General features: G+C 35.6%; 1 protein-coding gene across 3 annotated transcripts in view; it reads left to right on the forward strand.

The window, feature by feature from the left end:
- Window positions 1–27,863, forward strand: part of LOC125658331 (glycerol-3-phosphate acyltransferase 4-like) — a 75,284-nt gene that overhangs the window by 26,455 nt on the left and 20,966 nt on the right. Inside the window, exons 1-11 of one of the 3 annotated variants that reach the window (XM_048889561.2) lie at window positions 11–430; window positions 7,214–7,340; window positions 11,581–11,726; window positions 13,603–13,645; window positions 14,169–14,223; window positions 14,857–14,919; window positions 16,661–16,735; window positions 17,387–17,476; window positions 18,281–18,371; window positions 25,895–26,010; window positions 27,047–27,102. In XM_048889561.2, the coding sequence (XP_048745518.2) occupies window positions 275–430; window positions 7,214–7,340; window positions 11,581–11,726; window positions 13,603–13,645; window positions 14,169–14,223; window positions 14,857–14,919; window positions 16,661–16,735; window positions 17,387–17,476; window positions 18,281–18,371; window positions 25,895–26,010; window positions 27,047–27,102 (1,018 nt within the window). In that variant the 5' untranslated portion in view covers window positions 11–274. Of the gene's footprint in view, window positions 1–10; window positions 431–846; window positions 963–7,213; window positions 7,341–11,580; window positions 11,727–13,602; window positions 13,646–14,168; window positions 14,224–14,856; window positions 14,920–16,660; window positions 16,736–17,386; window positions 17,477–18,280; window positions 18,372–25,894; window positions 26,011–27,046; window positions 27,103–27,863 lie in introns of those variants that run through there. The other 2 variants (XM_048889563.2, XM_048889562.2) reach the window with 2 other exon arrangements.

The following is a 27,863-nucleotide window of genomic DNA, read 5'->3' on the forward strand; positions in this document are numbered from 1 at the left end:
TTTAAATCTCATACCTGAGCGTCTAATTGACACAGATTATGGTGCATCTGAAAATGAAGTGAATCGTGAGGCTAACTAAGGATGGTTAAAACTTCAGTGTATAACTCCCAGTTTCTTTAAGAACCAATTCTTTTAATTCAGAATGGATACAAAGACTTGAAATGTTCTACACGGACGACACCATACAAAATGTCTTCTTCAGTGAATAAGACCGAAATGTATTGGACCTAAATCGACCTGCTCTTGCAGTTCGGATTTTCTTCATGCAGACGAAATGGACGGCGAATGCACGGAGTGGATAAAAGTGACTTTAACTTTGTTATGTTGCTTTGTTTTTCTCGTAATTGGACTGACTGTGATATTAGCAGCTGTAGGAAAATCGCTTGGAATAAGAAAATTGTACACACGGACTTTAATTCATATTTTTGAGGTAAATTTCTTACACGGAACTTTTTCTAGGCCTTTTCTTCACCCCACTTTTTCAAGTTCTTGAGAGCCGTGCCTGTATGATATTAATTAAAATTACGTAGTGAAGAACTTGTGGAATTATTAAAATAATTAGCGTGGAGAATGTGACAGGTGGGGGAAATGCCTATTTAAAACACTAAAGTAATTTGGGGAAACATCATTTACATGCATGCTGCATGGATGTTGCGTGAACGTCTCATGGTACACACGTTTTAACAGGTCTTTATGGAATGGTTTGTTTCATGTGTTAAGTACAGTACACAGCATGAAACATTATTTTTTGTAGTCTATAAAATGAGTGCTGATCATAATGTCCATACGTCTATCTAATCCGAGATTCCTCTGACTTTTACCCCACTTTTATATTGTGACATGTGCGGGGAAGTCTAGTCAGAGCATGTCACATGTTTCAATATAAAAGCTGGGGTGAGAGTCAGAGGAATCGCGGATTAAGGTCCATCATAATGACCATAATCTTATCATCTGGAAGAATGGTACAGCTTGCTGACACTGTATAGACTTTAACGTTAAACTTTTTATCGCAACTCACAATATGCACCTTGTCACAGAGCTGTCTACAGAACTGACTGTATTGTATTGTGGTAGTATCAGTTACATGGCCTTCCTGCTAACTCTGACTAGTGGATTAACCCTTTAGCTCAATCAGTAGAGTACCGGACTGTCGTGTTAGTGGATTAACACTGTAGCTTCAATGATCAGTAGAGTACTGGACTGTAGTACCAGAGATCCCAGGTTCAATCCTCAGCCAAGGCATAAACCAGTCTCTGTTACAGTTTAACTGTCTGATGCTTGTGGTTCAGGCATACAACTGTCTGATGCTTGTGGTTTGGGCGTACAACTATCTGATGCTTTTGGATTGGGCGTACAACTGTCTAATGCTTGTGGTAGCCATGTGGTTAGAGCGTACAACTATGATGCTTGTGGTTCCGGTGTACAACTGTCTGATGCTTGTAGTAGCCCTGTGGTTTGGGCGTACAACTGTCTGATGCTTGTAGTAGCCCTGTGGTTTGGGTGTACAACTGTCTGATGCTTGTAGTAGCCCTGTGGTTTGGGCGTACAACTGTCTGATGCTTGTAGTAGCCCTGTGGTTTGGGCGTACAACTGTCTGATGCTTGTGGTAGCCTTGTGGTTCAGGTGTACAACTGTCTGATGCTTTTGGTTTAGAAGTATTAGCAGTTTGTTACTGGGCTTATCTTAACCTCAAAATTGTGAAAAATTGAGGGTATTCGGCTTTGGGAATGGTACCATTTATTGGTACTAGTTAAATATTAAAGGGATAAAACACCAGATTCCAACTTCACACAATTTCATTTAACAACAAGTTATTTTATAGCTGATCGAGACTTTTACTAATTTCAACCAAATGATGTATGATTCATGACATATTTCTGCCATCATTTGTTTGTCAGATGATTATATTGACTTGTCAGATGATTATATTGTCAGATGATTTATATTGACTTGTCAGATGATTATATTGACTTGTCAGATAATAATGTCAACTAGTCAGACTTGTCAAATGACTTAAGTTTATGAATTAATTGTAAAAAGGATTTCAAACTCAAAATTAATCTTGATTGAGATTCAGCTCGGCTGAATATTTTGACTGAAGCCTTTACTGCATCTTGGAGCAGTCCTTCATAATTCAGATTGGAAATTTTCTTTCAGCTTCGACCAGTTCTAGCAATTAATGTGCACTTAGATGACACTGCTGTTCGCTTCAAATCAGTTAGTTGACTATTAAACCAAATCTGTATCACTAGTTATCAATGCTGTATTACTTACTGTCTAGTAAGTATGTAAATTCCATTAAATAAACCATCACTAATTTTCCCATTCAAATGAAGACTTAATCTGTGGCACAATATTTTATCTCCCAAACTTGAGGAGTTCCTATAGTTTGTTTTTCAAATTAGCGAAATGCAAGTAGGTATGTAGAGATACAATGTATCAGTAACTAGATAAACAGACTATAGGAACTCTTCAATTCCAGGAGATAAAATATTGTCCATGGAAGTCTTCATTTGAACGAAAAATATAGTGCCTATTTTCATTTTGGGATTTTTATACCTAGACAGCAAGCAATACAAAATACAAAAACTAGATAGATCTAGTTAGTTTGATAGTCAAATCACTAGGGCTGCAACGGGTACCCGAAATAACCGAAAACCGCGGGTCATGTAGATCGGGTTCGGTTCCATTTTTCCATATTTCGGTTTGGGTTTAGTTTTAATAATAGAATCATTATTAGAAATCCGTTTAAACGAAATGTCGTCAAAATCCTCAAAAGTGGCAGTATTTTGATCAATTGTTAAATGATGGCATTGTGGAAGAAACTGTAAATAATGACAGTATATTTAAGATATGTTAGACGCATTGAAAATACGCTACAGGATCAACATCGTCAATGACAAAACATTGAAAGCCTGGATGGAAACAAGTAGAAGTGACAATGCTGTTTCTACAGTGTAGTACCATGGATGTCGAGTCTAAACCTCAGTCCACGTACCCGAGTAATTATTGTGACAAAATACAATCAAGGTTTTCGATTTTAACTGTATATTAGATTTATAAAATAGTTATATAGACCCAAACCGAAATAACCGAACCCGAAGTAAAAATTTTAGAACCGATCCGAAAATTTCGGAACTGTGACAGCCCTACAAATCACTTATTTGAAGCGAACAGCAGTGTCGCCTAAGTGCACATTAATTGCTAGAACTGTCCGAAGCTGAAAGTAAATTTCCAGACATGAATTATGAAGAACTGCTCCGAGATTCGGTGAAGGTGTCAATCCAAACATTCTGACAGCCGAGATTAACTCATTACATGTACAAAATGTGCCATCCACTTAACAATATTAAATGATCTGATAATCATATAATGATCTGAAAATGTGGCATAAAGATCTGACAATATAATAAAGTCAACAAAATGTTCTGACATAAGTCAAGATAATGATCTTTTTATCAAATGATTATTTCGAATTGTCAGATCGTGATGTAGACTTGTTGGATATTGATTATAGATTGATTGTTTATTGTTTTAACGTCACTCTGGAGAATTTTTCACTCAATACATATGAAGACTTTACCATTGCTGGTGAAGGGCTGCAAAATTTAGGCCTGCATGTTCTCGGCGCCTACAGCCTTTGAGCAGATATTGAGATGGAAATTAAAAGATAATAATTAAGCAAATATGAATGGGAATATTTTTTTGACTAGTCATCATAATCATATCTGACAAGTCGACATAATGAAACGACAAATCGACATACATTCACTTGACAAGTCAACATAATTATCTGATAAGTGATGACAGAAATATATCACCATAGATGTACTCAGAATTTACATTGATATGTTACATGATCTGCCATCTGCCCAAAACAGACATATTGTATACATGGTTATTTTCGCTGTATGAGTCCTTTTGCCCTTGACAGGAACCAAGTCCCCAGAAACTATAGAGTTTTGACAAAATGAGAGACATCTATGTGTTTGGACATACTTTCAAACCTTGTTATCTCGAACTCAATGGGACTAAGAAAAAACTTCGAAATATCCAAGGATTCAAGATATCGAGGATAAATACTTAAAGAATAAGTGGTTGGGACTTCGGAATCACTTTGACATGTCAATAGAGTTCAAGATATTGGTGTTTGAGATACTGAAGTTCAACTGCATATATTTGAGTGTTTTTGGACATATTTCAATAAAGTATGGATCATATTTGTGAGAGATGAAGGGGGCGTGTCAGTGCTGGATCTGCCACTGGGTCTGCCCTTGCTCAGAGTCAGTATCACTGTCAACATATTGTCTGACTGGTACAGAATTTATATTATTCTGTGACTGCCTAACTGGCTTTACACTCAACATGCTCAGTAGTATAGATCACAACTTATGCACTTAATATGGAGAGGGCTTATATAGGCATTGAGCCTCAGCATGCTGCCCATGCCTGTTCCTATTTATTCTCTCTTTACATATATATAAAATACTGTTCCAATCAAATCCAGCTGTTTTCACTGTCACTACAGTGTATTGTGGTAAAGTCTGACACAGATATTCAGTTTTAACGATCAGTGTGTGTAACAAGCCTTTGCAGGGTCACAGGAATAAAATGCCTGTTTGTTCAAGGTAATGATTATTACTTGAATCCAAGAGTCCCATAAAGTTTATAGCAAATTGGTAATAAAATTCTCTTGTTCCCATTTCACCACATGCTGCACAGGAAATTAGTTCTTTGTCACTAAAGTATCAGGGTAGCTGTCTCCAACAGTTGTCACGTGTATATGAAATATAGATATCGTCACGCTTGTATATTTTCCATTGTAGGTGCATATTATTACATAATATCCTTGACATATTTCTTCCCTCTTACAAGGATAAACTACATAAATGGTGCATGATGAAAGAGCACATATAATAATTTCCTTGTTTTTCTTATGTATATCAGGGGTAAACTTATCCAGCATTTAGATGCTACGTACTCATTTTATATTTAATGGGAATTTTTGAGAATGCAGTCATGAGCTTCCAGGGGATGGTGGTGGGGGACATCCATGGAATATAAATTGATTGATTATACTCATTTTAATCTATATTGTAAGTCTGACAATTATAGAAAATGACTTAGAATATATATAAAAATGATTTTGTTGAAAATTCTCATACAATTTTATAAAGTTTCTACAAATGAAGGGGATTTTTTTATCTGTGGAGGGGGAAATATCCTTTCATTGCCAAAGGAGAAAGGTACCTTTTACTGGCAGTAAAAACAACCTAGATAAATCCCTGTATATATAATTATGTAAAACTATATAAAAAAAAAAAAAAAAAAAAAAAAAAAAAAAAATTAAAACAAGATCTTTCTTTCATGAGTATGGTACATATTTATGCTGGTGTTAAACAGTTACAGGTTGTTAAGCTGATTGATATATAATTGAAAAACACTTGCCATTATAACCTTTCAGGAGTCAGAAGAATAATGGCTATCAGATCTTTAAATGCAAGTGCTTCATAATTTCTTGACACTATTGATTTTCCTACATATGATTGAACTTTAGGTGAATATTTTGCAAGATACTTCAGGTTGATGTGCTTTCATGTTCAAAGATCGATAAAATTGTTCAGTATAATTATATATAAATTTAGTCACATTATTTTGATTTAATTTTTATAAGGTAATTCCAGGCTTAAAATAAAAATTGATTTGTATGCTCGTATTATTATCTGATAAAAGTGTATAAAGTGTATTTCTTTCCATTTATGAGAGCTAAAACTAGTAAATCATCAAATTAGATATGCAGGTCATTGCACTTTTTAAAAAGCGAGACATACTTAAACAGAATCATATATCAATGTCAGAAAATTGCAACTTGCCTAAGATAGTACTATTTTAATATTATAAAAAATTCACAAAAACTGGTTATAATGATATATAATAGTATTCATAACAGTTGATAAAACTGTTTCTTTACAAAACTATATAAATTTGTCTGTGAAAAATAAAGAAATTTATGCTTAATGGACATAGTAAAGAGTTATTGCCCTTGCAGGGTTCAATATTTTGAAACATATAATTGATTATTCATATAATTATATAACTAAGACTTTTAAAATTTTAATAAGATTTTTTGCAGTAACTATTGGAAATGACTTGGACAAAATTTTATGATGTTCATATCATGCATGAATATAATTAAATCATTGATTTTGGAAAGTCTTAAAATGTCACATGAAGTTGGAACTATACTTTAAGTTTGCAAATTGATTGGTATTCCTCAAAATAGTTTATATTGCATAAATTTGTTAAAATTTCATAATACATGTGTGTGCATTAATTGTATAATACATTTTGAAACTTTTTTATCTAAAAAGAATATTGAAGACCGGCATAAAATATTGTTATACGGCCAGTTCTATATCTCGCATGATGAAAGAAAAACTTTTTAAGTACTTGGCATTGGGCCTCTGTACACGCAATTCAGGCATTGAAATCGAAAAGGAATAGACAAATATTGCTGATATAAATGTTTCTATCCTATTGTTTTAAAAGGAAGTCGTGCAGCCATTATAGTAGTTGTAGTACATACCTCCTTAAACCACTTGTAGGATTGTAGTCAATTTAAACTTAATAGTTTAAGTGTGATGGAAACACTATTTATACAATTGATTCTGATTTAATACTATCTGTGATTCGACATTAAGTGCTCCATTACAGTATATAGTACATGTAATATGATTTTATTAGAAAGTCAACAATATTGATGAAAAACACAGGTCTCACGATATATGTAATGGTTTTACAACTCTCAAGTCCGAATTTTACCAGACTTGGTCTTTGGGCCATGCAGTGGCAAATTTTGAAGATTGGATGATGTGAGTGACTAAAAATTGAATGGAAATTTAATACATTTAACATGGAGTATATCCAGCAATCTTTTAAGGGGATGGGGGTGTTCTACCATTAAATTTGGTTTATAGGGAGGGGGCATCTTCTAAATGCAATTATTTTAACTTTTTTTTAGCAAAATGTTTTGATGAAAGGGGGAGGGGGGTTTCAATCTGGAACCACCCCCCCCCCCCTCCCTCTAGATCTACCACTGTAACATCAAATTTAATATAATATTGTATACCATGAATGTGCATTAGAACATGTTTTGCAATTTGTTTTTATTCTGAACATACTGATTTATTAAATTTTTTCTACAATTTTTCAGTTTGGGAAGACTAAGATAGAAAGATATGAAAAAAAGAGACACCCTAGAGAAGAGAAAGCATCAGAAAATCATGACCACGATGATGATGGCTCCGACAAGTCTGACAGAGAAACGACTGAAAACGAAGGTGAGTACATATTCATGTATGATTTAGCAATATATACAAGGTCTATTTCAAACTTCCAGCCTCTGAAATTTGAAAGATCAACCTGTTCAATCGAAATCATGCTAACTTTGTATTTATAATATATGCAGGTAGCACAAACTTAGATTTTACTTATTAGGTATTTCAGGGAATTGTCAAACTTTTCAGATCTCTTCATAAATGTAGATATACATGTGTATCAAGTTCATGATACTGTTAATATGTTTTGATGTGTTTGTGACGCTTTCATTTCCTTTACTTTGCACACTTTACAGAGTGTGACATATTTAATACTTCAGTCCTAGATGTCATAACCGTGGACTGCTTGAAACATTTGAGCTATATGTGGGGTGGGTGGGGGAGAAACCCACCCTGGAGTTGTACTTTGCTTTCTATAAATCCTTTATATGGATGCAACTCAAATGGTCCTCTCCCAAGAGGTGTAAGAATTTGTGCTCATTTTATTGAATGTATAATTTGTCAGTAAAATTCACTATCAGTGCAAATTCAACATGTATTAGATTCCTAAACTTGTACATTTCCTGAACCAGCTTTGTAGAAAGTTACATGTGGCAGTACCTGTAATGTGGTTCATATGATCATACTAATGTTAATTATAGGTTTTTATCCCAGTACTATCTTATCTTCTAAGCTTCCCTCTGACAGGTGTCTGTTTCGTGATTGATAGTTGTACCAGTATCATGTAAGGGACTTTGTTTTACCTGTACTTTAATCAAACATCTTCACACGGGTGATTGAACGATAGGTGAATGATAAAGAGGGTACAATATTACGATATAGTGGGCGTGATCACGTGTGCTGCTGAATTACACGTGTATACATGCAGGTGTCGGGACTACCAAATCGGGCAATGTTCATACCTGTATGCATGTATTTGCATGAACGATATGCATGCCAATTATTAGCTCACCTAAGCCTTTAAGGAGGTACTCTACATCGTCATATTAATGGCTGACTTCCTTTTAAAACATGGATGAATATATATAGATATCAGCAATATTTGGTCTATTCAATTATGAAATTATTGCCTAGTTGAGTAGCTCAGTAGGTTAGCACGTTGACTGCATGCTGAACTGTAAGTCGCGTGTTCGAGTCCAGCAGGGGTTTAATTTTTTTTGGATTGATTTCTACTAAAACTGCATTTTTTGACTAAATAAAGTAAATTTGAGTATTCAATTTCAAAATATTGTTGTACATATCCTCCACATTTTATCCATGATATCAAATTTCTCTGGTGTAGTATGCTCCTTAAAGCTGTCATGAAGTAAGTTGTTACGAGGATTTTATTGTAAAAAGTTTATCCATCATCAACTGTCAGTTGTTCTTCAAGACTTGATGTTAACTTACTGTTTTTTAATCTCAGTGAGATTTGTCGAAGCTGGATATTTGGACTGACACCTCTTCTGAATCTCAGACCAGTGTCACACAAAGTGATTCGGGAAATCTTACCTGAACTTCAGATGCTTATTGTGATTAAAATCTATAGGTTAAACTGAATTTCTCATTTTTGCCTTAGACCTCCTATTAACTTCCTATCACAATGAAACATGCATTTCTTACCATTACATGCTGTAAATCCCACAGTAAATAAAGTTGGCTATTTCGAAGCCTTTGCAAACAACCACCATTTCATATTTACCTTCACAACACTGAAGAGTTCCGATAGTTTAAGATGCCTTCAAATTTCTTTTTATTTCATTCCAGTGGGGATCCAGGTTAGAATAGCTAGGTCCTCAGTACCCCTTGCTTGTCGTAAGAGGCGACTAAATGGGGCGGTCCTTTGGATGAGACCACAAAAACCAAGGTCCCGTGTCACGATAAAGATTCCTCCCTGCTCAAAGGCCATAAGCGCCGAGCATATGCCTAAATTTTGCAGCCCTTCACTGGCAATGGTGACATCTCCATATGAGTGAAATATTCTCGAGAGGGACGTTAAACAATATACAATCAATCAATCAATCTTTTTATTCCTTTTAATTTTTATGCTTAAATGCTTTGTACAAAGTAATTGTCAATCAGTAAGTTTTGTATTTCCAATCTTATTACAAACTGTCATGAAATAGTATATCGGAACTCTTCAGTGGTTTACTACAGTAAAAAACCTTGACACATTGATTTACCGTGGTAAAAACTTTGATATATTGATTGTTACCAGTAAATACTTTTGTACTGATAATTTCTAGGTTGATATGTATTTTTGCACACCAGTCTGATATATGATGTGGGTTTTCAGACTGGTCGTTGATATCAACAATTGTGATGTCATATCGTGCAGTGCATAATCATTACCAAGTGTATGATAAATAGTAATATACAATATGTCGTATTCAATTCATAAGAAACAGGCACTGAAGCAGTAAAAACAATGTTTAAATCATTGTCTCAGAGGTCAGAGTAGCACTTCAGTTATTGATAGACATACAAAGGTTCTGTAAAAATGTTTATTCCCATGCATTATGATTAAAAATCTCCTTTTCGAAAGTTTCCACAAGGCCACAATGGAGATTTAATGTTTCACATGTATTTGTATATACGTGGATTGAAAATATTGATGAGGTAGTGTTGATATGACTATACAATTAATAACCTTTGAAATTTTGATTTACAATCAACACAAGTTTCAGTTCCCTTTGAAATGAAGACAGTATATTATTGTTGAGGGGTAGCTCAGGTCCCGGCTTGGATTTCTCGAAAAAATCTCAAACTTTAAGTTGTAGTTTTCTTTTATTATACCCCCTGCAACAAGTTGTGGGGGGGGGGGGGGGTATACTGGAATCGGGTTGTCCGTCTGTCTGTCCGTCCGTCCGTCTGTAGACACAATGGTTTCCGGACTCTAAAGCATTATCCTTTCCACCTACCGTCACCATATCATACATATGAACTACCCATGGGATGAAGATGTTCCCTATCGATTTTGGGGTCAAAAGGTCAAAGGTCAAGCGCACTGGACATCGAAGAAGCAATATGGTTTCTGGGCTCTAAAGCGTTATCCTTTCCACCTACAGTCACCATATCATACATATGGACTACCCATGGGATGAAGATGTTCCCTATTGATTTTGGGGTCAAAAGGTCAAAAGTCAAGTGCACTGGACATCGAAGTAGCAATATGGTTTCCGGGCTCTAAAGCATTATCCTTTCCACCTGCAGTCACCATATCATACATATGGACTACCCATGGGATGAAGATGTTCCCTATTGATTTTGGGGTCAAAAGGTCAAAGGTCATGCGCACTGGACATCAAAGTAGCAATATGGTTTCCGGGCTCTAAAGCGTTATCCTTTCCACCTACAGTCACCATATCATACATATGGACTACCCATGGGATGAAGATGTTCCCTATCGATTTTGGGGTCCAAAGGTCAAGCGCACTGGACATCGAAGTAGCAATATGGTTTCCGGGCTCTAAAGCGTTATCCTTTCCACCTACAGTCACCATATCATACATATGGACTACCCATGGGATGAAGATGTTCCCTATCGATTTTGGGGTCAAAAGGTCAAAGGTCACGTGCACTGGACATCGAAGTAGCAATATGGTTCGGTTTGTCATGCCATTTGTTTTTTACACTCAGAAAAGAGGTAGTTTATACCTATTACCAACACCCTTTGGGAGATTGGGGTAAGCGGGGGGTATTCTTAGTGAGCATTGCTCACAGTACCTCTTGTTTAAACAGCCAAATTTTGAGTAAAATCTCAGACTTAACCTCTTCCCAGCTAGTTGTATTCAGCGCATCCACGCATCACAATTTTACTGAGGTAAATTTGTCCACGTTTCGACTTAAGTTCCTTTCGAGAAATCCAGGCCTGATAGGTTTTTCAATAAGTGATGATTTGTGACTTATCGGGATATAAAATGTAAGATATTTTGTTTGAATCAATACAAATTATGTAATTTTTTTTTTCTTTCTCTCTGCGGGCCTCCATGGCCAAGTGGTTAGATCATCGCGCTCAATATCACACGGCCTCTCACCTCTGTCGGTGCAGGTTCGAATCCTGCTCGCACCGATAAGTGAGAAAGTTTCCCAGTTTACTTTCGGAAGGTCGGTGATCTCTTCCCAGGTATATTGTACAAATCTGGGTTCTCTCTTCCACCAATAAAAACTGGGTACCACCAGATAACTGAAAAATTGTTGAGTGTGGCGGAAAACATCAATCAATCAATCTTTCTCTCTGCTAACATTTGAATTTATTTTGTAGGAGAGCTTTTGATACAGCGAGACATAGCAATAGACGCCTACCAGGGTATACGCATTCCATCTAACCGGCCGGATTACGACCTTACTAACCTGAAGAAGGAATTCCATGTGTCTGATATCATGTACTTTGCAAAATGTGGGGTTGAGGTACAACTTTTTACACTCATCCTATGAAAAGAGTTAATTGTGAATTTACTGTATAGTAGGGCTGAAACGATACACTCCCTTCACGATACGATACATATATTGCAATACTTATGCCAAACAGTGAGATGCCTGTTCGCTGTAGTTTAAACTGATATAGTTTATTGTTATTTTCGTCAACCTCAAGGCAAACAACAGTTTGAACATTATTTGACGCTATTTTGTCCCTCATGCAGGTAGAAATAATATGTACTGGCCGAGACTGATGTATTTTACTGAACCCGTTTGTAATAAACGTATCGAACCGAAAATCGAGGCAATGAATCGAATATTGAATTGAGCGTTTATATTGAACAGTATCGATATTTCAGTGAATCGCTTCAGCCCTAATGTATAGTGAAGTTTTTGATGCCCCTGTCATTAAATGGCTGGTGCATGTAGTACTGCCTCTCTCCGTTAGTCATTCAGCCATAGCTGTAGTTTTTAGCCAAGTTGCAACGAAGTTGAACTCGGCTATTGGTTTGGTGATGCGGGCGGGCGGGCGTCAACAATTGGTTTCCGGATGATAACTCAAAAAGTTTACAATCTAATCAAATGAAACTTTGATATATTGTTGTGTACCAGGTAAGGAAGACCCCTATTGATTTTGGAGAACAAAGGTCAAGGTCATAGTGACCGAAAATAGAATGAAAATTTCAGAAAAATTTGGTTTCCGGATGATAACTCCAAAAGTTTAAATCTAAATCAAATGAAACTTTGATATATTGTTGGGTACCAGGTAAGGAAGACCCCTATTGATTTTGGAGAACAAAGGTCAAGGTCACAGTGACCAAATATAGATTGAAAATTTCAGAAAAATTTGGTTTCCGGATGATAACTCCGAAAGTTTAAATCTGAATCAAATGATACTTAAAGATATTGTTATGGACCAGGTAAGGAAGACCCCTATTGATTTTGGAGAAAATAGGTCAAAGGTCAAGGTCACAGTGACCGAAAATAGATTTAAAATTCCAAAAAAATTTGGTTTTCGGAGGATAACTCGAAATTTTTTAATTTAAATCAAATGAAACTTGTATATATTGTTGGATACCAGCAAAGCAAGGCCCCTATTGATTTTGGAGAACAAAGGTCAAAGTCACAGTGACCGAATATAGATTGAAAATTTCAGACAAATATGGTTTCTGGACAGTAACTCGAAAAGTTTAAAACTGAAATTAGTTCTTCACAATTATAAATATGCCACATCATTCCTGGCTTTACAATGTATCCCATGCAACTCGGCTCATGCACCCCTGGGTGCATATACTGATTTTCTGAACTATGATTTGATTTTGCTTTAGTCTGTTTCACTCTGATTGGCTTGCTTTCAGTAGTTATGACCCCTGAACTTTGAAAATTTTGTTAAGTTAGTATTCCAAATTATTCTGTCATGGTTGCAAAGGTAGTGCCTTCCCCTGTCCTAGGTTTTCAGATGTCTTCTTTTCACTATGCTGGCTGATAACGAAATAATGTGAAGTTTGTCACAGTACTTGTATACTGATGAATTACACATTATACTTTTAGAAGAGTTATGGCCCTTGTATTTTGAAAATTTCATGGAGTTAACATTTCCCAGACAGTATTTTCGCTATGGTTGCAAATACTGGGCTGATTTTTAATGTATAGTTGTTTGTCCAATAACCTGATTATTTTATAATGGCTATATATGTTTTAATTAACGGGGGGGGGGGGGGGGGGATCATGTTATATTAACTCATCTAGATTGAAAGATATTTATAATGGCCGGGATTTGACTTCAATTTTTTTTATATTACTCACAATCTGAGTAATCTTGTCAGTTGTTTTGATTCCTATGAAGTTTATTATTTTCCTGTTGTAGGCTATTATTGAAGATGAAGTCACTAAGTGTTTCTCAGCTGAAGGTAAGTTATACACTCAAACCTTGATATCTCGACCCCAATGGGACCAAGAAAAAATGCAGAGATATCCAAAGATTCAAAATATCAAAGATAAATACTTTTAAAGAATAAGTGGTTGGGACTTACGAATCACTTTGATATATTCATGGTATTCGAGATATCGGTGTCTGAGATACTGTAGTTGACAGTATGTCTTTTAAGATAATCTCAAACCCAAAACTAAAACAACTTTATTTTCAAAAAGAATTTACCAGTAGTTTTACAGTGAAGTGTTCATATACAGGTTTAAGATTTCACAAACTCAGTAATAATTTAAGAGAGCTGGTTCACATAATGTGACACATACATCGTATTGAATTTGAATGCAAAAAATGACATCAAGCTCACTTAGTCAGAGAGAATTGATGTGCCAGAATTCAATTAAATTACACAATCAATTAGAGTTCCATCAAATATCATTTATAGTGACAGTTATAATACACAAAAAACATATAAAAGAATTTATGATTTTATTTTCTTTGTTCAGAATTACGCACATGGAATTTTCTAACCAGAACTACGCATGGCCACCAATTTATAAGGTAACGGAAGATTTGATTCAATCTAAGTTAGATTGCCAGACTAAGGTAAATCCAGCTTATGTGTGATATGAAAAATGTTGATAGAGTCAAATGAATCCATGAAATTGCATTTAACAAATGACGTTAAATTATGATGAGATCAAAACTGAAATACTCTACATGAAGACCAACTTGACATTGATGTCCATGTAACCATAGCAAGTGTATACACGGCTGTACTTTTGCTACTGATCTGACCTTCTACTCATCTAGTCTTTTGAAGAGAAAAATCTTTGAAAAATTAAAACTACTGTGAAAGTAACTTAACCACAGCCTTTACCTGCTATGAAAGTAAAAACCTTGAATTTACTGCCGAGTAAGCCTTTACGAGGTGCAATAATGAAGCCTTCTTTGATTTTTTAATTCTGATATTCTCTCCAAAGAAAGTTGGAGACTCCGAGAGGGCTGCATTATTGCTGCTAGCCTTTACCCACATGTAATGTGGAATTATAAACCATGAATTTAAGAAGAGTGAATACAAAATTTGTTTTGGAAAACCAAAAGTAGACAGAGGGAAATTCAAAGCTGTGTACTGTAGTGTACAGACAATTTGTATTGTATCAGTGTTTATATACGTTTTTTTTGTCTTTTCAGTGTTCGCCTGACGGTTTTATGGTGGTTGGGATGTTTATTTAGATACCTCTTTCTACCGTTTAGGTTAGTACGATCATGCATCTGTGGTAATTATGTCCCCTTCTATCAACAGACCCATATTGCTTTTTGCATGTGGGCTGGTCAGTCGGTAAATGTATGATAGCAGACAATATGTTGTCCAGCTTATAACTGATCAGTCCATAAATATATGATAGCAGAAAATATGTTGTCCAGCTTATAACTAGTCAGTCTGTAAATGTATGAAGCAGACAATTTGTTGTCCAGCTTGTTTAATGTCCCTCTCAAGAATATTTCACTCATATGGAGACGTCACCCCTGCCGGTTAAGGGCTGCAAGATTTAGGCCTATGCTCTGAGCTTATGGCCTTTGAGCAGGGAGGGATCTTTATCGTGCCACACCTGCTGTGACACGGGACTTCAGTTTTTGTGGTCTCATCCGAAGGACCGCCCCATTTAGTCACCTTTTACAACAAGCAAGGGGTACTGAGGACTTATTCTAAGGGCTATTCCAGAAATAAATACATGGGGGGGGTCGGGAGGCACCTTTTGTATATACCAAGCACCCATAAAAAAAAAAAAAAATTACCCCATGACCCATCAAATTAATAAACTCATTTTACAATGACCCATCTAATAAAAAAAAAAACTAACCAGACCCACCACAAAAATATTTGTAAAAATGAAAACGGTACAAATCTCGCGAGGTTTTCGGGACAAACATTCTAGTCAATGACGCGGTAATGCCTGTGCGACATTGTATCACAGTAGTTCTGAAGAAACGATGTCACATCAACAATCAAAGGCATCTATGGCGGGAGTGTTGGAAAGATTGGGAGTCCAAACGATGCTATTATCATGAAATGGGTATGGATATATTTTTCCACGAATCGTTCGTCTTCTTGGAGCCCGCGCCCGGAGGCCTCTATATCACCATCACACCGACTGATAAATATAACGCATCGGTACCCTCGTATAAATCAACTAAGGTTTGCCTATTTTTATTAGAAAACGGAATACCTATTGGTTTCAAAATATTCCCAAAATCGATGCACTGTAAACTGTAATAATCTACAGAACAGAGTTCGCCGCCATCACATCCAAAGGGACCCTACTAAACGCGCCTCTAATTTGAAGAGTGCTGTAATGGAAAGTTATGCGCTGCAAAGAGCGACAACTCGAATAGTTCTATGTTACTTTCGATTTCGAAAGCAGCATTTCGAAAGCACGTTTTCAATTTTCCCTCCGACGTTTTGTAACCAACACGACAAGAGCGACAATAAAAATATTCTGAAAACTCAACACCCACGTGGCACAAAATAAAACAATAGAAACTACCCACTACCCATAATAAATATTTTTTTAACAGTCCAACCACGGACCAATTAAAATATGAAAAAATACGACCACCCACACAAAAAAATATCATTTGCCGCCCGACCCCCCCATTTGATCATTTCTGGAACAGCCCTAACCCAGATCCCCATGGGAAGGCGATGATGAGGTTCTCATGAACTTTATGAAAAATTTTCAAACCTGAATTAAAACTGGTTTATAGTATTTCAAGTATATAATTTGTTTAGAAAAATGTATGTCTTAATTAGAATAACAGTCTTCCTTCAGTTACAAATAGTGAAATGCCTGTAAAAAAAAATCATCAGAGTTACATAATGTAACACTCTCCGTGTCATTCCGGTACCGGTATCAGTCTCTGAAGTGAAAAATTGTTTGACTACAGAGTGTCATTGTTTATTTCCCTTATGTTTGATGTTTATGATTTCTTTCAGGTTGATACTGTTAGGAATGGGCCTAAGTTGGTTACTGTTAAGTACAGCTGTTATAGGCATGCTTCCTGATATAGCGTGAGTAGAATTCTGTGAATGATTTGCAAACTAATCGTGATGTTTGCTACATGTATACCATTTCGGTGACATAGACAAGTTTCACCTGTAATTTTTTTTTATCTTTTTCACCAAGTTTAGAACTCTTCAATGTCACAGAAATTAAAATCATAAGTCTGCATGGGCTCAAGTGCTCAAAAGTTAGTTAAATTCAAATGACATTTCACTTCCAGTTAATGCTTCAACTCTCAGTTATTGATATGTAAAGGCAAGGAATTAGAATTATTGTCAGGTCCACACCTTTGTATTGCAAGAATTGTAGAAGTATGAACATGGCATTCAGATATGCTGTATATATTCCCCAGATTGGATGAGTCCTGCAAGGGTATTAGTTCTGTTAGAATAGGTGTAGATTTCCTATACTTTATTGTCCACATTAAATAGAAATCACATCACTATAGACAACAGAGACTCATTGTAAACATGTTTGTAATAACCATCATACTTGTAATAATGTTAAATCTTCTTATTTAAAAAGTACAGAAAGTATATGGTATTTACCTTACGTACAAACTTCATTAACAGAGTATACTTATTATTTATAAATGTCGATGCAGAATGTATTGATTACGTCGTCGTGTCAGGGAGTTATACTGTGTATTTATTTTTCAGACTAAGAAGAAGATTAAATAAGTATGCATCATTAGTCTGTCACAGAATCCTGTGTAGAGCCTGTTCTGCGGTCGTCACATATCATGGCAGGTAAAAGACATAGGGACAGAAACTCGGGGGGTGGGGGTGGGGGGGGGAGGGTCTAGATTGAATTTATGAAATCTTTTATTGCGTCAGAGAAATAGATCACAGCTCAACTTTTTATTCATGTTAACCGTAATTTCTACCTGTGATGTATTCGGTTATAAAGTAGTTTCTTTTATCAAGTAGTGATTTCTAATCCACTGTAATTTTTGTATATAAATTCCTAGAAAACTTTATTGCCAATAATGTATCTGCATATAACATAGTTTCGTCTGCCTAAAATTAGCTCCACCCCGCACTTAACTTACCTGAGGAAAACCGATCGGTTCAAAACCTCGGCCTTTAAGTATCAATTTATAAATCCTGCTAGCCAATTACACCTCTTACAACTTAGCGTCCATGATTTGACGAGTTTGTTTTTCACACCTGTGACCTTTTAAAGATACTACTACTGTACAGGTGTACCGCCTAATAATCAGGACAAGTTACGTTCGGCAAATTTATAATTAAGCATACCAGGTACATCCCTGATTAGGGCGCAATAAGTTATTAAAATGAATTATTGATTAAAACATCAGTTTTGAAGATTTTGGTCGTCATTGAAATATGATTTGGATACTGTATGTAACTATTGATTTGTTTTGATATAAATATCCAACTTGTATTCAATTTTTAAATGTCGGAATTGAAATCTTATTGGAATCCATAATGGTGAACATGGCAAAGGGAATTAATGCTATGATATTTTGTTGTTGATGATGTATTCTGTGTCTGTTACTTGCTTTTGATGACATTGAACTAAATTTTCAGAGAGAACATGGTAAAGAATGGAATCTGCGTAGCTAACCACACGTCCCCCCTAGATGTCATCATCCTCTCCTGCGATAACTGCTACTCTCTGGTACGTTTGTCAAATCACAATTTATCGTCCATCTTATTACAGGTAAGCCATACTAAATGAATCTCTTCAGTCCATGTCAACCGGAGACAAAATTTTACTGTCTTCTGCTCAAATGTATGTTTGTACATGTGGTAATTTACATCTGCTTCCTACACCCAATTTTCAGCCAGATTTGCAGAATATTCTTTATATTGTACATGTAATATTATTGATGAAAATAATGAAATGGACATGATTTTACTGTTTTGATCATATACAGTAAAACGTGGCTATAGCAAACCTCCAGTGCTAGCGAAAAACAGTTTGTTATAACCAGACTTTGTGATACAGTGGAACCCCGTTATTACGTTCCCCCTTTATTACGTTAGTCCGCATATTACGTTGGAATTTCAAAGCACAAAACCATTTCTTAACAAACCTATATAAAATAGACCTCGTTATTACGTTGTCCTAAAATGCCGGGACTCGGTATTACGTTGTAAAAATTCCGACAAAAACGTAATAAACCCCTAATTATTCAATAATGATTCTCAAAATAATAAGCCATTCACACCTTGACTGCCTGAGGCAGTCACCACGTAAATTTCCTGGTCTGTTTGGGGATTAGAGACGCTTGACTGATCACGCTTCGATAGATCTAGCGACATCAATACAGGTGAATACCCCGTATAGAAGCCAGTGATAAACAATTAAATAATGTTTATTTAGAAATTGTACTCTATGAAATTTACTTCATTTTTCATATTTTGATAATCAAAGAAATAATTTCTCAACCACCTGCGTGTTCAGCATAGTGTGATTACCTTCGCTATTAAAACTCTATTCACGGACAGCTTTAGTACCAAACAAGAAAGACAAGATTTATCGTTACAATGTTACAACCGCTTGGGTAACTGCTTGGACATAGGTGACTAAAGGTGTTCAATTAAAAAAATTGTTCGTTGTTTGGACATGCAGCTTGGGTGTTCGTAACTCTCGTCCATACATACACCAATCTATCGGCCGACTCGTGCACGGCATTTACCTCTGAATATTTTAAAATCCCTTGATGCGCACGTGATTTTAGTGCCATCATTTAGCGTTATAAATGAAATCTTCGTGCATCATTATATATTTTTTTATGTGGATTGCGCTTAACTTGTTCTCCTTGCATGTTTATCGTTGGTGAGAAGTGTGTAAGTGTTGGGTATCGTGTGCGTTTTGTGTCTATAGTTTTGTTGTTTTTTGGGTGGGATTTTTTTTTATTGTGTTGTGTATTGTGTAATTAGAGAACTTAAACGAACCGGAACGAGTTATTGAGAGAAATTTACATGAACGCATTGTTTTAAAGTTGAACGAAACGGCGATCCAAACGAATGCAGAAAAAGCAACGTTTATCAAAACATCCTTATGTATCCTACACCGAAATAAAGAAAAGGGATAAGAACATGAAGAACTAGTTCTAATTGTAACGGGGACCGTTACATATGTTCCCCAAACCTCCCCCAATTAAAAAGTGATGTCCTTGTGAATCTATAGGAAAAAATCATTTTATTTTAGCCTTTAATTACATGTAGTACGTTCAATATGGTCATTTCAGTACCCAAAAAAATGAAAGAAAGCGTTGCATGCGCATACACGTGCACGCGTGTATGATTCCGAATTTTTGTTGATGTCGTTCAACAGGCATGTGTATCATATACCCACAGTGTGAATTTCATAACGTTTCCACCAAATACAAGGAAGTTATAGCGATTTTAAAATCGTCCAATCAGAATTCAGCACACGTGCATGCACGTGCTGAGCAGTAATTCTAACCACAACAATTTGTAAGGAGTAACAAGACACATCTAAACCATTAATATCAATAGAATTTGATGAAAAACAAAAACGTTATCGTCCTTTAAAAATTGAAAATTTAAAAACGTTGCACGCGCATGCGCGTGTGCGTTGGCATTTTTTTCTTACACCAATATATAGATACACATATTGTCTACATATGCTGTGAATATCATCTCATTCACTTCATAAACAAGATAGTTACAAACGTTTTAGTATTATCCAATCAAAATGAAGCGCACGTGCATGCACGTGCAAATTGGTAATTTTGACCATGCAAATCAGTTAAGAGTCTCAATATCTACCTATGATATGAATTTCAAGCCATTTCAATGAACAACAAAAAAGTTAGACTGATTCCAAAGTTAGCGTACAAATTTTGTAATGCGCGTGCACGCGCATGCGTGCGCGTGCTGACAAAATAAATATTATTTTTCATATGTACAAATCATATACTATCATCCTATTTAGGTTTTATATCGCTTCCTTCAATATTCTGATTTTCCATTTTTTGTACCAAAATTGGAATGCACGTACGCGCGCGTGCATGCACGTGCAAACAAAATGACTATCACTATGCACATCTACAAACGCTATACTATGATCCTGGAAAGTTTCATATCGATCCCTTTTGTAGTTTCTGAGAACACTACCGGACAAAAAAGTACCGGAGAAAAAGAATAATAATAATAATAACTAGACACGATCTCGTTGCGAGCAACGAGTAGGTCTTCCGTCCGATTTGTTGATGCACTCGGAGTTAAAAAAAAAAAGAAAAAACAAATGAGTCCCAATTTAGTTTCCGACTTTAAGACACTTTAGATATAATCAATTTTTCATATCATAAGCTTCTGAAGCAAAGTTGCGCTGAAATTCGTTTGAAATTCGACTCTCCAGGCGAGCCATAAGGCCCGCGGGCCTATTTCTTGATGTTATTTGTTAGCCCTCTATAGACTCAACAACTTTAGTTCTATATGTCTTTACAAAATATTTACCAGTTACAAGTTTTTGAAATCGACTGATATCGACAAAAATCGACTCTACAGGCGAGCCATGAGGCCCACAGACCCATTTTTTGATATTGATCGATAGGTTATGACACATTGAACAACTTTTGTTCAATAATGCTTTTCAAAAAATATGTCGTTTTAAAGATATGAGGCGTCAAATATTTACGATTTTGACCCTTAAAATCTCTAATTTCGTAACATATGACCTACTTTTTGATTTGATAAGATCAAGCTCGTTGAGATGAACATTTCCGCTTCTACAACTTATTATAAAATATTAATAGTTTCTGAGATATTCTCAAAAACATTTGGACCCTTCTAAACCCCTAATTCAAAGGGCCAGCCCGTTTTGCTTGATATCGTAAGAAAGGCCTTGTCATTTTAAACATTTTTTGCTCAACAAGTATTTAGAAATTCTTTACCGTTCTCGAGTTATCTCTACAAGAAATATTTAGGGGCCAAACTGTAGCTCCCTAACGGGGCCACATAGGGAAAAAACGAAATGTACATATTGTTTAGATTATCATTCTGAATAACTTTTGTTCAATAATGCTTTTCAAAATATTTGTCGTTTTCAAGATATGAGGCGTCAATTATTTATGATTTTGGCCCTTAAAATCCCTTATTACGTAACATATGACCTACTTTTTGATTTGATAAGAACAAGCTCGTTGAGATGAACATTTCCGCTTCTACAACTTATTATAAAATATTAATAGTTTCTGAGATATTCTCATAAACCTTTGGACCCTTCTGGGCCCCTAATTTAAAGGGTCAGCCCCTTTTGCTTGATATCGTAAGAAAGGTCATGACATTTCAAACATTTTTTGTTCAACAAGTATTTAGAAATTCTTTACCGTTCTCGAGTTATTTCTAGAAGTAATTTTTAGGGGCCAAACTGTAGCTCCCTAACGGGGCCACATAGGGTAAAAACGAAATATGCATATTGTTCAGATCATCATTCTGAACAACTTTTGTTCTTTATTGCTTTTCAAAATATTTGTCGTTTTCGAGATACAAGGGGTAAAAAATTTATGGTTTTGGCCCTTAAAATCCCTTATTACGTAACATACGACCTAAATTTTTATCTGAATAGATTTGGATAGTTGAGATGAACATTTTTTGTTCTTTGACTTATACCAAAATATTAACGATTTTTGAGATATTTGATCTAGACTTTGAGCCCTTCTAGATCCCTAATTTAAGGGGCTAGCCCCTAAATCTTGATATTTTCGAAAAGATCTCGTAAATGTGCACAACTTTTGTTCTACATGTCTTAACAAAATATTTGCAAGAAAAAAGATATGGGAGATCAAAGGTCAAAAATCGCCGAAATCGGCGAAACATTTTGGCATCCATATTTTCAGGTCCAGGCGAGCGTTTAGGCAAATCGCCTCCGGTAAAATCGAATCCCCCACAAATCTTCTAAAATGTTTACTCTATCTTGTGTAGAAATTTCAAGACTCTAGCTTCAAAACTAACGGAGGAGATGTGTGGACAACAAGGCCCTTCAAAAAGTCACTAAAAGAGAGATAACTCCTGACCGGAAGTGATGTCAAGCACGAAATTGTGCAAGCAAAGTCTCGTCACCAAAAGACATCTTTCCTGAAAATTTCGTGAAAATCGATCGAGAAATGGCTGAGAAAAACGCGTGTACTACCAAGGAAAATAATAATAATAATGATAACTAGACACGATCTCGTTGCGAGCAACGAGTAGGTCTTCCGTCCGATTTGTTGATGCACTCGGAGTTAAAAAAAAAAAAAAAGACAAATGAGTCCCAATTTAGTTTCCGACTTTAAGACACTTTAGATATAATCAATTTTTCATATCATAAGCTTCTGAAGCAAAGTTGCGGTGAAATTCGTTTGAAATTCGACTCTCCAGGCGAGCCATAAGGCCCGCGGGCCTATTTCTTGATGTCATGTGTTAGCCCTCTATAGACTCAACAACTTTAGTTCTATATGTCTTTACAAAATATTTACCTGTAAAAAGTTATTGAGATCGACCGATATTGACAAAAAATCGACTCTACAGGCGAGCCATTAGGACCATAGGCCTATTTCTTGATATCAATCGATAGATCTCGATAAACTGAACAACTTTTGTTGAATATGTCCTTACAAAATATTTACCAGTTACAAGTTTTTGAAATCGACTGATATCGACAAAAATCGACTCTACAGGCGAGCCATGAGGCCCACAGACCCATTTTTTGATATTGATCGATAGGTTATGACACATTGAACAACTTTTGTTCAATAATGCTTTTCAAAAAATATGTCGTTTTAAAGATATGAGGCGTCAAATATTTACGATTTTGGCCCTTAAAATCTCTAATTACGTAACATATGACCTACTTTTTGATTTGATAAGATCAAGCTCGTTGAGATGAACATTTCCGCTTCTACAACTTATTATAAAATATTAATAGTTTCTGAGATATTCTCAAAAACATTTGGACCCTTCTGAACCCCTAATTTAAAGGGCCAGCCCGTTTTGCTTGATATCGTAAGAAAGGCCTTGTCATTTTAAACATTTTTTGCTCAGCAAGTATTTAGGAATTCTTTACCGTTCTCGAGTTATCTCTACAAGAAATATTTAGGGGCCAAACTGTAGCTCCCTAACGGGGCCACATAGGGAAAAAACGAAATGTACATATTGTTTAGATTATCATTCTGAACAACTTTTGTTCAATAATGCTTTTCAAAATATTTGTCGTTTTCAAGATATGAGGCGTCAATTATTTATGATTTTGGCCCTTAAAATCCCTTATTACGTAACATATGACCTACTTTTTGATTTGATAAGAACAAGCTCGTTTAGATGAACATTTCCGCTTCAATGACTTATTACAAAATATTAATAGTTTCTGAGATATTCTCATAAACCTTTGGACCCTTCTGGGCCCCTAATTTAAAGGGTCAGCCCCTTTTGCTTGATATCGTAAGAAAGGTCATGACATTTCAAACATTTTTTGTTCAACAAGTATTTAGAAATTCTTTACCGTTCTCGAGTTATTTCTAGAAGTAATTTTTAGGGGCCAAACTGTAGCTCCCTAACGGGGCCACATAGGGTAAAAATGAAATATGCATATTGTTCAGATCATCATTCTGAACAACTTTTGTTCTTTATTGCTTTTCAAAATATTTGTCGTTTTCGAGATACAAGGGGTAAAAAAATTATGGTTTTGGCCCTTAAAATCCCTTATTACGTAACATACGACCTAAATTTTTATATGAATAGATTTGGATTGTTGAGATGAACATTTTTTGTTCTTTGACTTATACCAAAATATTAACGATTTTTGAGATATTTGATGTAGACTTTGAGCCCTTCTAGATCCCTAATTTAAGGGGCTAGCCCCTAAATGTTGATATTTTCGAAAAGATCTCGTAAATGTGCACAACTTTTGTTCTACATGTCTTAACAAAATATTTGCAAGAAAAAAGATATTGGAGATCAAAGGTCAAAAATCGCCGAAATCGGCGAAAAATTTTGGCATCCATTTTTTCAGGTCCAGGCGAGCCTTTAGGCAAATCGCCTCCGGTAAAATCGAATCCCCCACAAATCTTCTAAAATGTTTACTCTATCTTGTGTAGAAATTTCAAGACTCTAGCTTCAAAACTAACGGAGGAGATGTGTGGACAACAAGGCCCTTCAAAAAGTCACTAAAAGAGAGATAACTCCTGACCGGAAGTGACGTCAAGCACGAAATTTTTCAAGCTAAGTCTCGTTACCAAAAGACATCTTTCCTGAAAATTTCGTGAAAATCGATCGAGAAATGGCTGAGAAAAACGCGTGTACTACCAAGGAAAATAATAATAATAATAATGAAGAGGAAGAACGCGAACAATAATAGTAAGGTCTTCCGCAGGAGACGGAAGACCTTAATAATAATAATAAAAATAATAATAATAATGAAGAAGAAGAACGCGAACAATAATAGTAAGGTCTTCCGCAGGAGACGGAAGACCTTAATAATAATGAAGAAGAAGAACGCGAACAATAATAGTAAGGTCTTCCGCAGGAGACGGAAGACCTTAATGAAGAAGAAGAACGCGAACAATAATAGTAAGGTCTTCCGCAGGAGACGGAAGACCTTAATAATGAAGAAGAAGAACGCGAACAATAATAGTAAGGTCTTCCGCAGGAGACGGAAGACCTTAATAATAATAAGAAACAGAGTAAAAACAATATGTTCCCAAACTTTGTTTGGGGAACATAATTACGGACATTAAAGATAAGATGTAAATAAAACAAAGTATCATATTCTTTTAAACAAAGAAACAGTAAAGATATATTCACACACCCCTTCACGGAGTACCAACGGACGATATACAATTTCCAAATGATAATTTTAACGGATTTCACTGGGAACGTTTATTACGTTGACCCCGGTATTACGTTATTTTATCGTGACAAAATGGAAAACGTAATAACGGGGTTCCACTGTATATCCAACAAAAATTTTGTTATTTTCCTCTCATAGGGGAAGAACTATGATTTTGCAATTCTAACGGCGAATTAGTTATTTATAAGGATGTTTTACTGTTCATCAATATTTATTTTGTGGGGGGGGGGGGGGGGGGGGGGTGTCAGTAAAGGCATGGTTTAAATGAAATGATTTAAGGAATTGAAAATATGCAGTGAATACTGTAGCTGTAATGAATCCACTTTAATTTTGTGTTTTAGGTTGGACAGAGACATGGGGGCTTTCTTGGTTTGGTCATGAAGCTATTGGCCCGAACTGCTGATCACATCTATTTTGAAAGGTCGGAGGTTAAAGACAGGTTTATTGTTGCTAAAAGGTAAGTCTATGGACATGATAAATTTTGTCTTGCATTGTCTTTAGATTATGGTGCAGTTTTGGAGAACTTGTCTGATAATTGCATAGATGTAGATCCCTACCAGGTCTTGAACCTACTCCGTACCAGAGAACATTTTTAGGTCACCTGAGTCGCTCGGAGGGGGGGGGGGGGGGGGGGGGGGGGTCTGTTGCAATATATGTTGTCTATCATTCAATAACATTTTCGTCTTCCTAGATTCTACTTGGCCAGGTTTTACCATGTTTGTTACTCAGTAATTAAAGGTGAGGGAAGCAAAAGTTGTGGATTTTGTGGTCATTGAGTGTTAAAGGATGAAGCCAAGTCCTCTAAAAGTGATGCAATCTTCTGAAATCTTCTTTACTTTCTGAAATTTAGGTGACAAAATACGTGCATAGCCCTAATGAGCAAGATGTGATCTACCAAAATTGTAAAATTTATGGCCCCTAGGTCAGGGGTTCTGGTATTAGGGTGGGGCTCTTGATCATATAGTTAAAATGCATTATATCACTAAAAATCTTCTTCACTCTTGTACAACAAACAACCAAACTGTATACATCATAATAACAAGCATAACGGCTACTATCAATTGCAAAGTTCATGCCACAGATTGAAAATTTGTGAATTTTAATTAATTTTTAAATATCCTCTGTACTCAACATATAGAACATAAACTGAGTACAGAGTTACAATGAACATAGAGGCCTCTTGCTTTGGTTTGGAATTCATGGCACCAGAAATGAGTTCAGGCCACAAGTTTGTTTGGATCATAAAATGAAAATGCATCATATCTTTGAGAATTTTTTTATACTCCTTTTTCCTCCTGAACATTTAGCACAGAAACTAGATGCATAGTTTTAATGAAATTGGAGGTTTCTACCAAAATTGTGAACTTAAGGAAGTTTTCGACTTTAAAAAATACACCTACTAGGTGAAACAGTTGGAAAGGGTAATGATTATTAAAATGTTTTCATGGTAGAAGAAAGCACACTTTACATAAATTTTCCTTTCTTTTATTCAGATTAAGAGAACATGTAGAAGATAAAAATAAATTACCTATTTTAATCTTTCCAGAAGGTAAGTGGAAATGAGAATGTGCTGTATATAGGGAGGGAAGGTCGTCCAATTACACCCTTATCCTGATTGGGCAAATTTAAAACTGGGTGAACAGGAATTCATTCATTATTTCAAACCAGCAGAAAAGATGGATTACTGCTGTTCCATTTAAACATATGGAGTACCACTGGGGAAGGCAGTTTTTTTTTTTTTTTTTTTTTAAATCTATGGGTGGTTCACGCTGGTGGGATATTGATTCTTTGGTGGGTGGCTTTTGCACAAAAATTGCTTCTATGGGTGGTTATTTTACCAAACCATATACCAGGGTAATCTGTAAGAAAATATTTAGAAAAACACACGATTGACAGAGGCAATCTTGGCGTTGTGTAAATTATGTTGAAAGGGAATTGCGTGTATTGAATACTGAAATAAAGTTAATGTCAAAATGAAAAAGTATTTTGTGCTGTATGATGGGAAAAAATTCTGATTTGGGAATATTTTAAATTCTACTTTTCGAATAAATCAATTTGCTTCTATAGGTGCCTATAAAGCTTTATTATTTGCCTCTAAGTGTGGATAGAAGTGTACCAAAATCACTTCTATGGGTGGTCATCCTAATTTTCAAGTGCCTTCCCCCTGTTCAATGTATGTTTTACTGGAACAGCCCTTAAGGTGATCTGGGTTAAAATCATTTCTCAATGTTGAAAGGGAAAACAACATTGGGCTAAACTTTCCCTATATACAGTATGTACTTTTATTTTTATTAAAGTACAGTTGAACTT

The sequence above is a fragment of the Ostrea edulis genome, chromosome 9, assembly GCF_947568905.1.
Source record: "Ostrea edulis chromosome 9, xbOstEdul1.1, whole genome shotgun sequence".
Taxonomy (NCBI): Eukaryota; Metazoa; Mollusca; class Bivalvia; order Ostreida; family Ostreidae; genus Ostrea; species Ostrea edulis.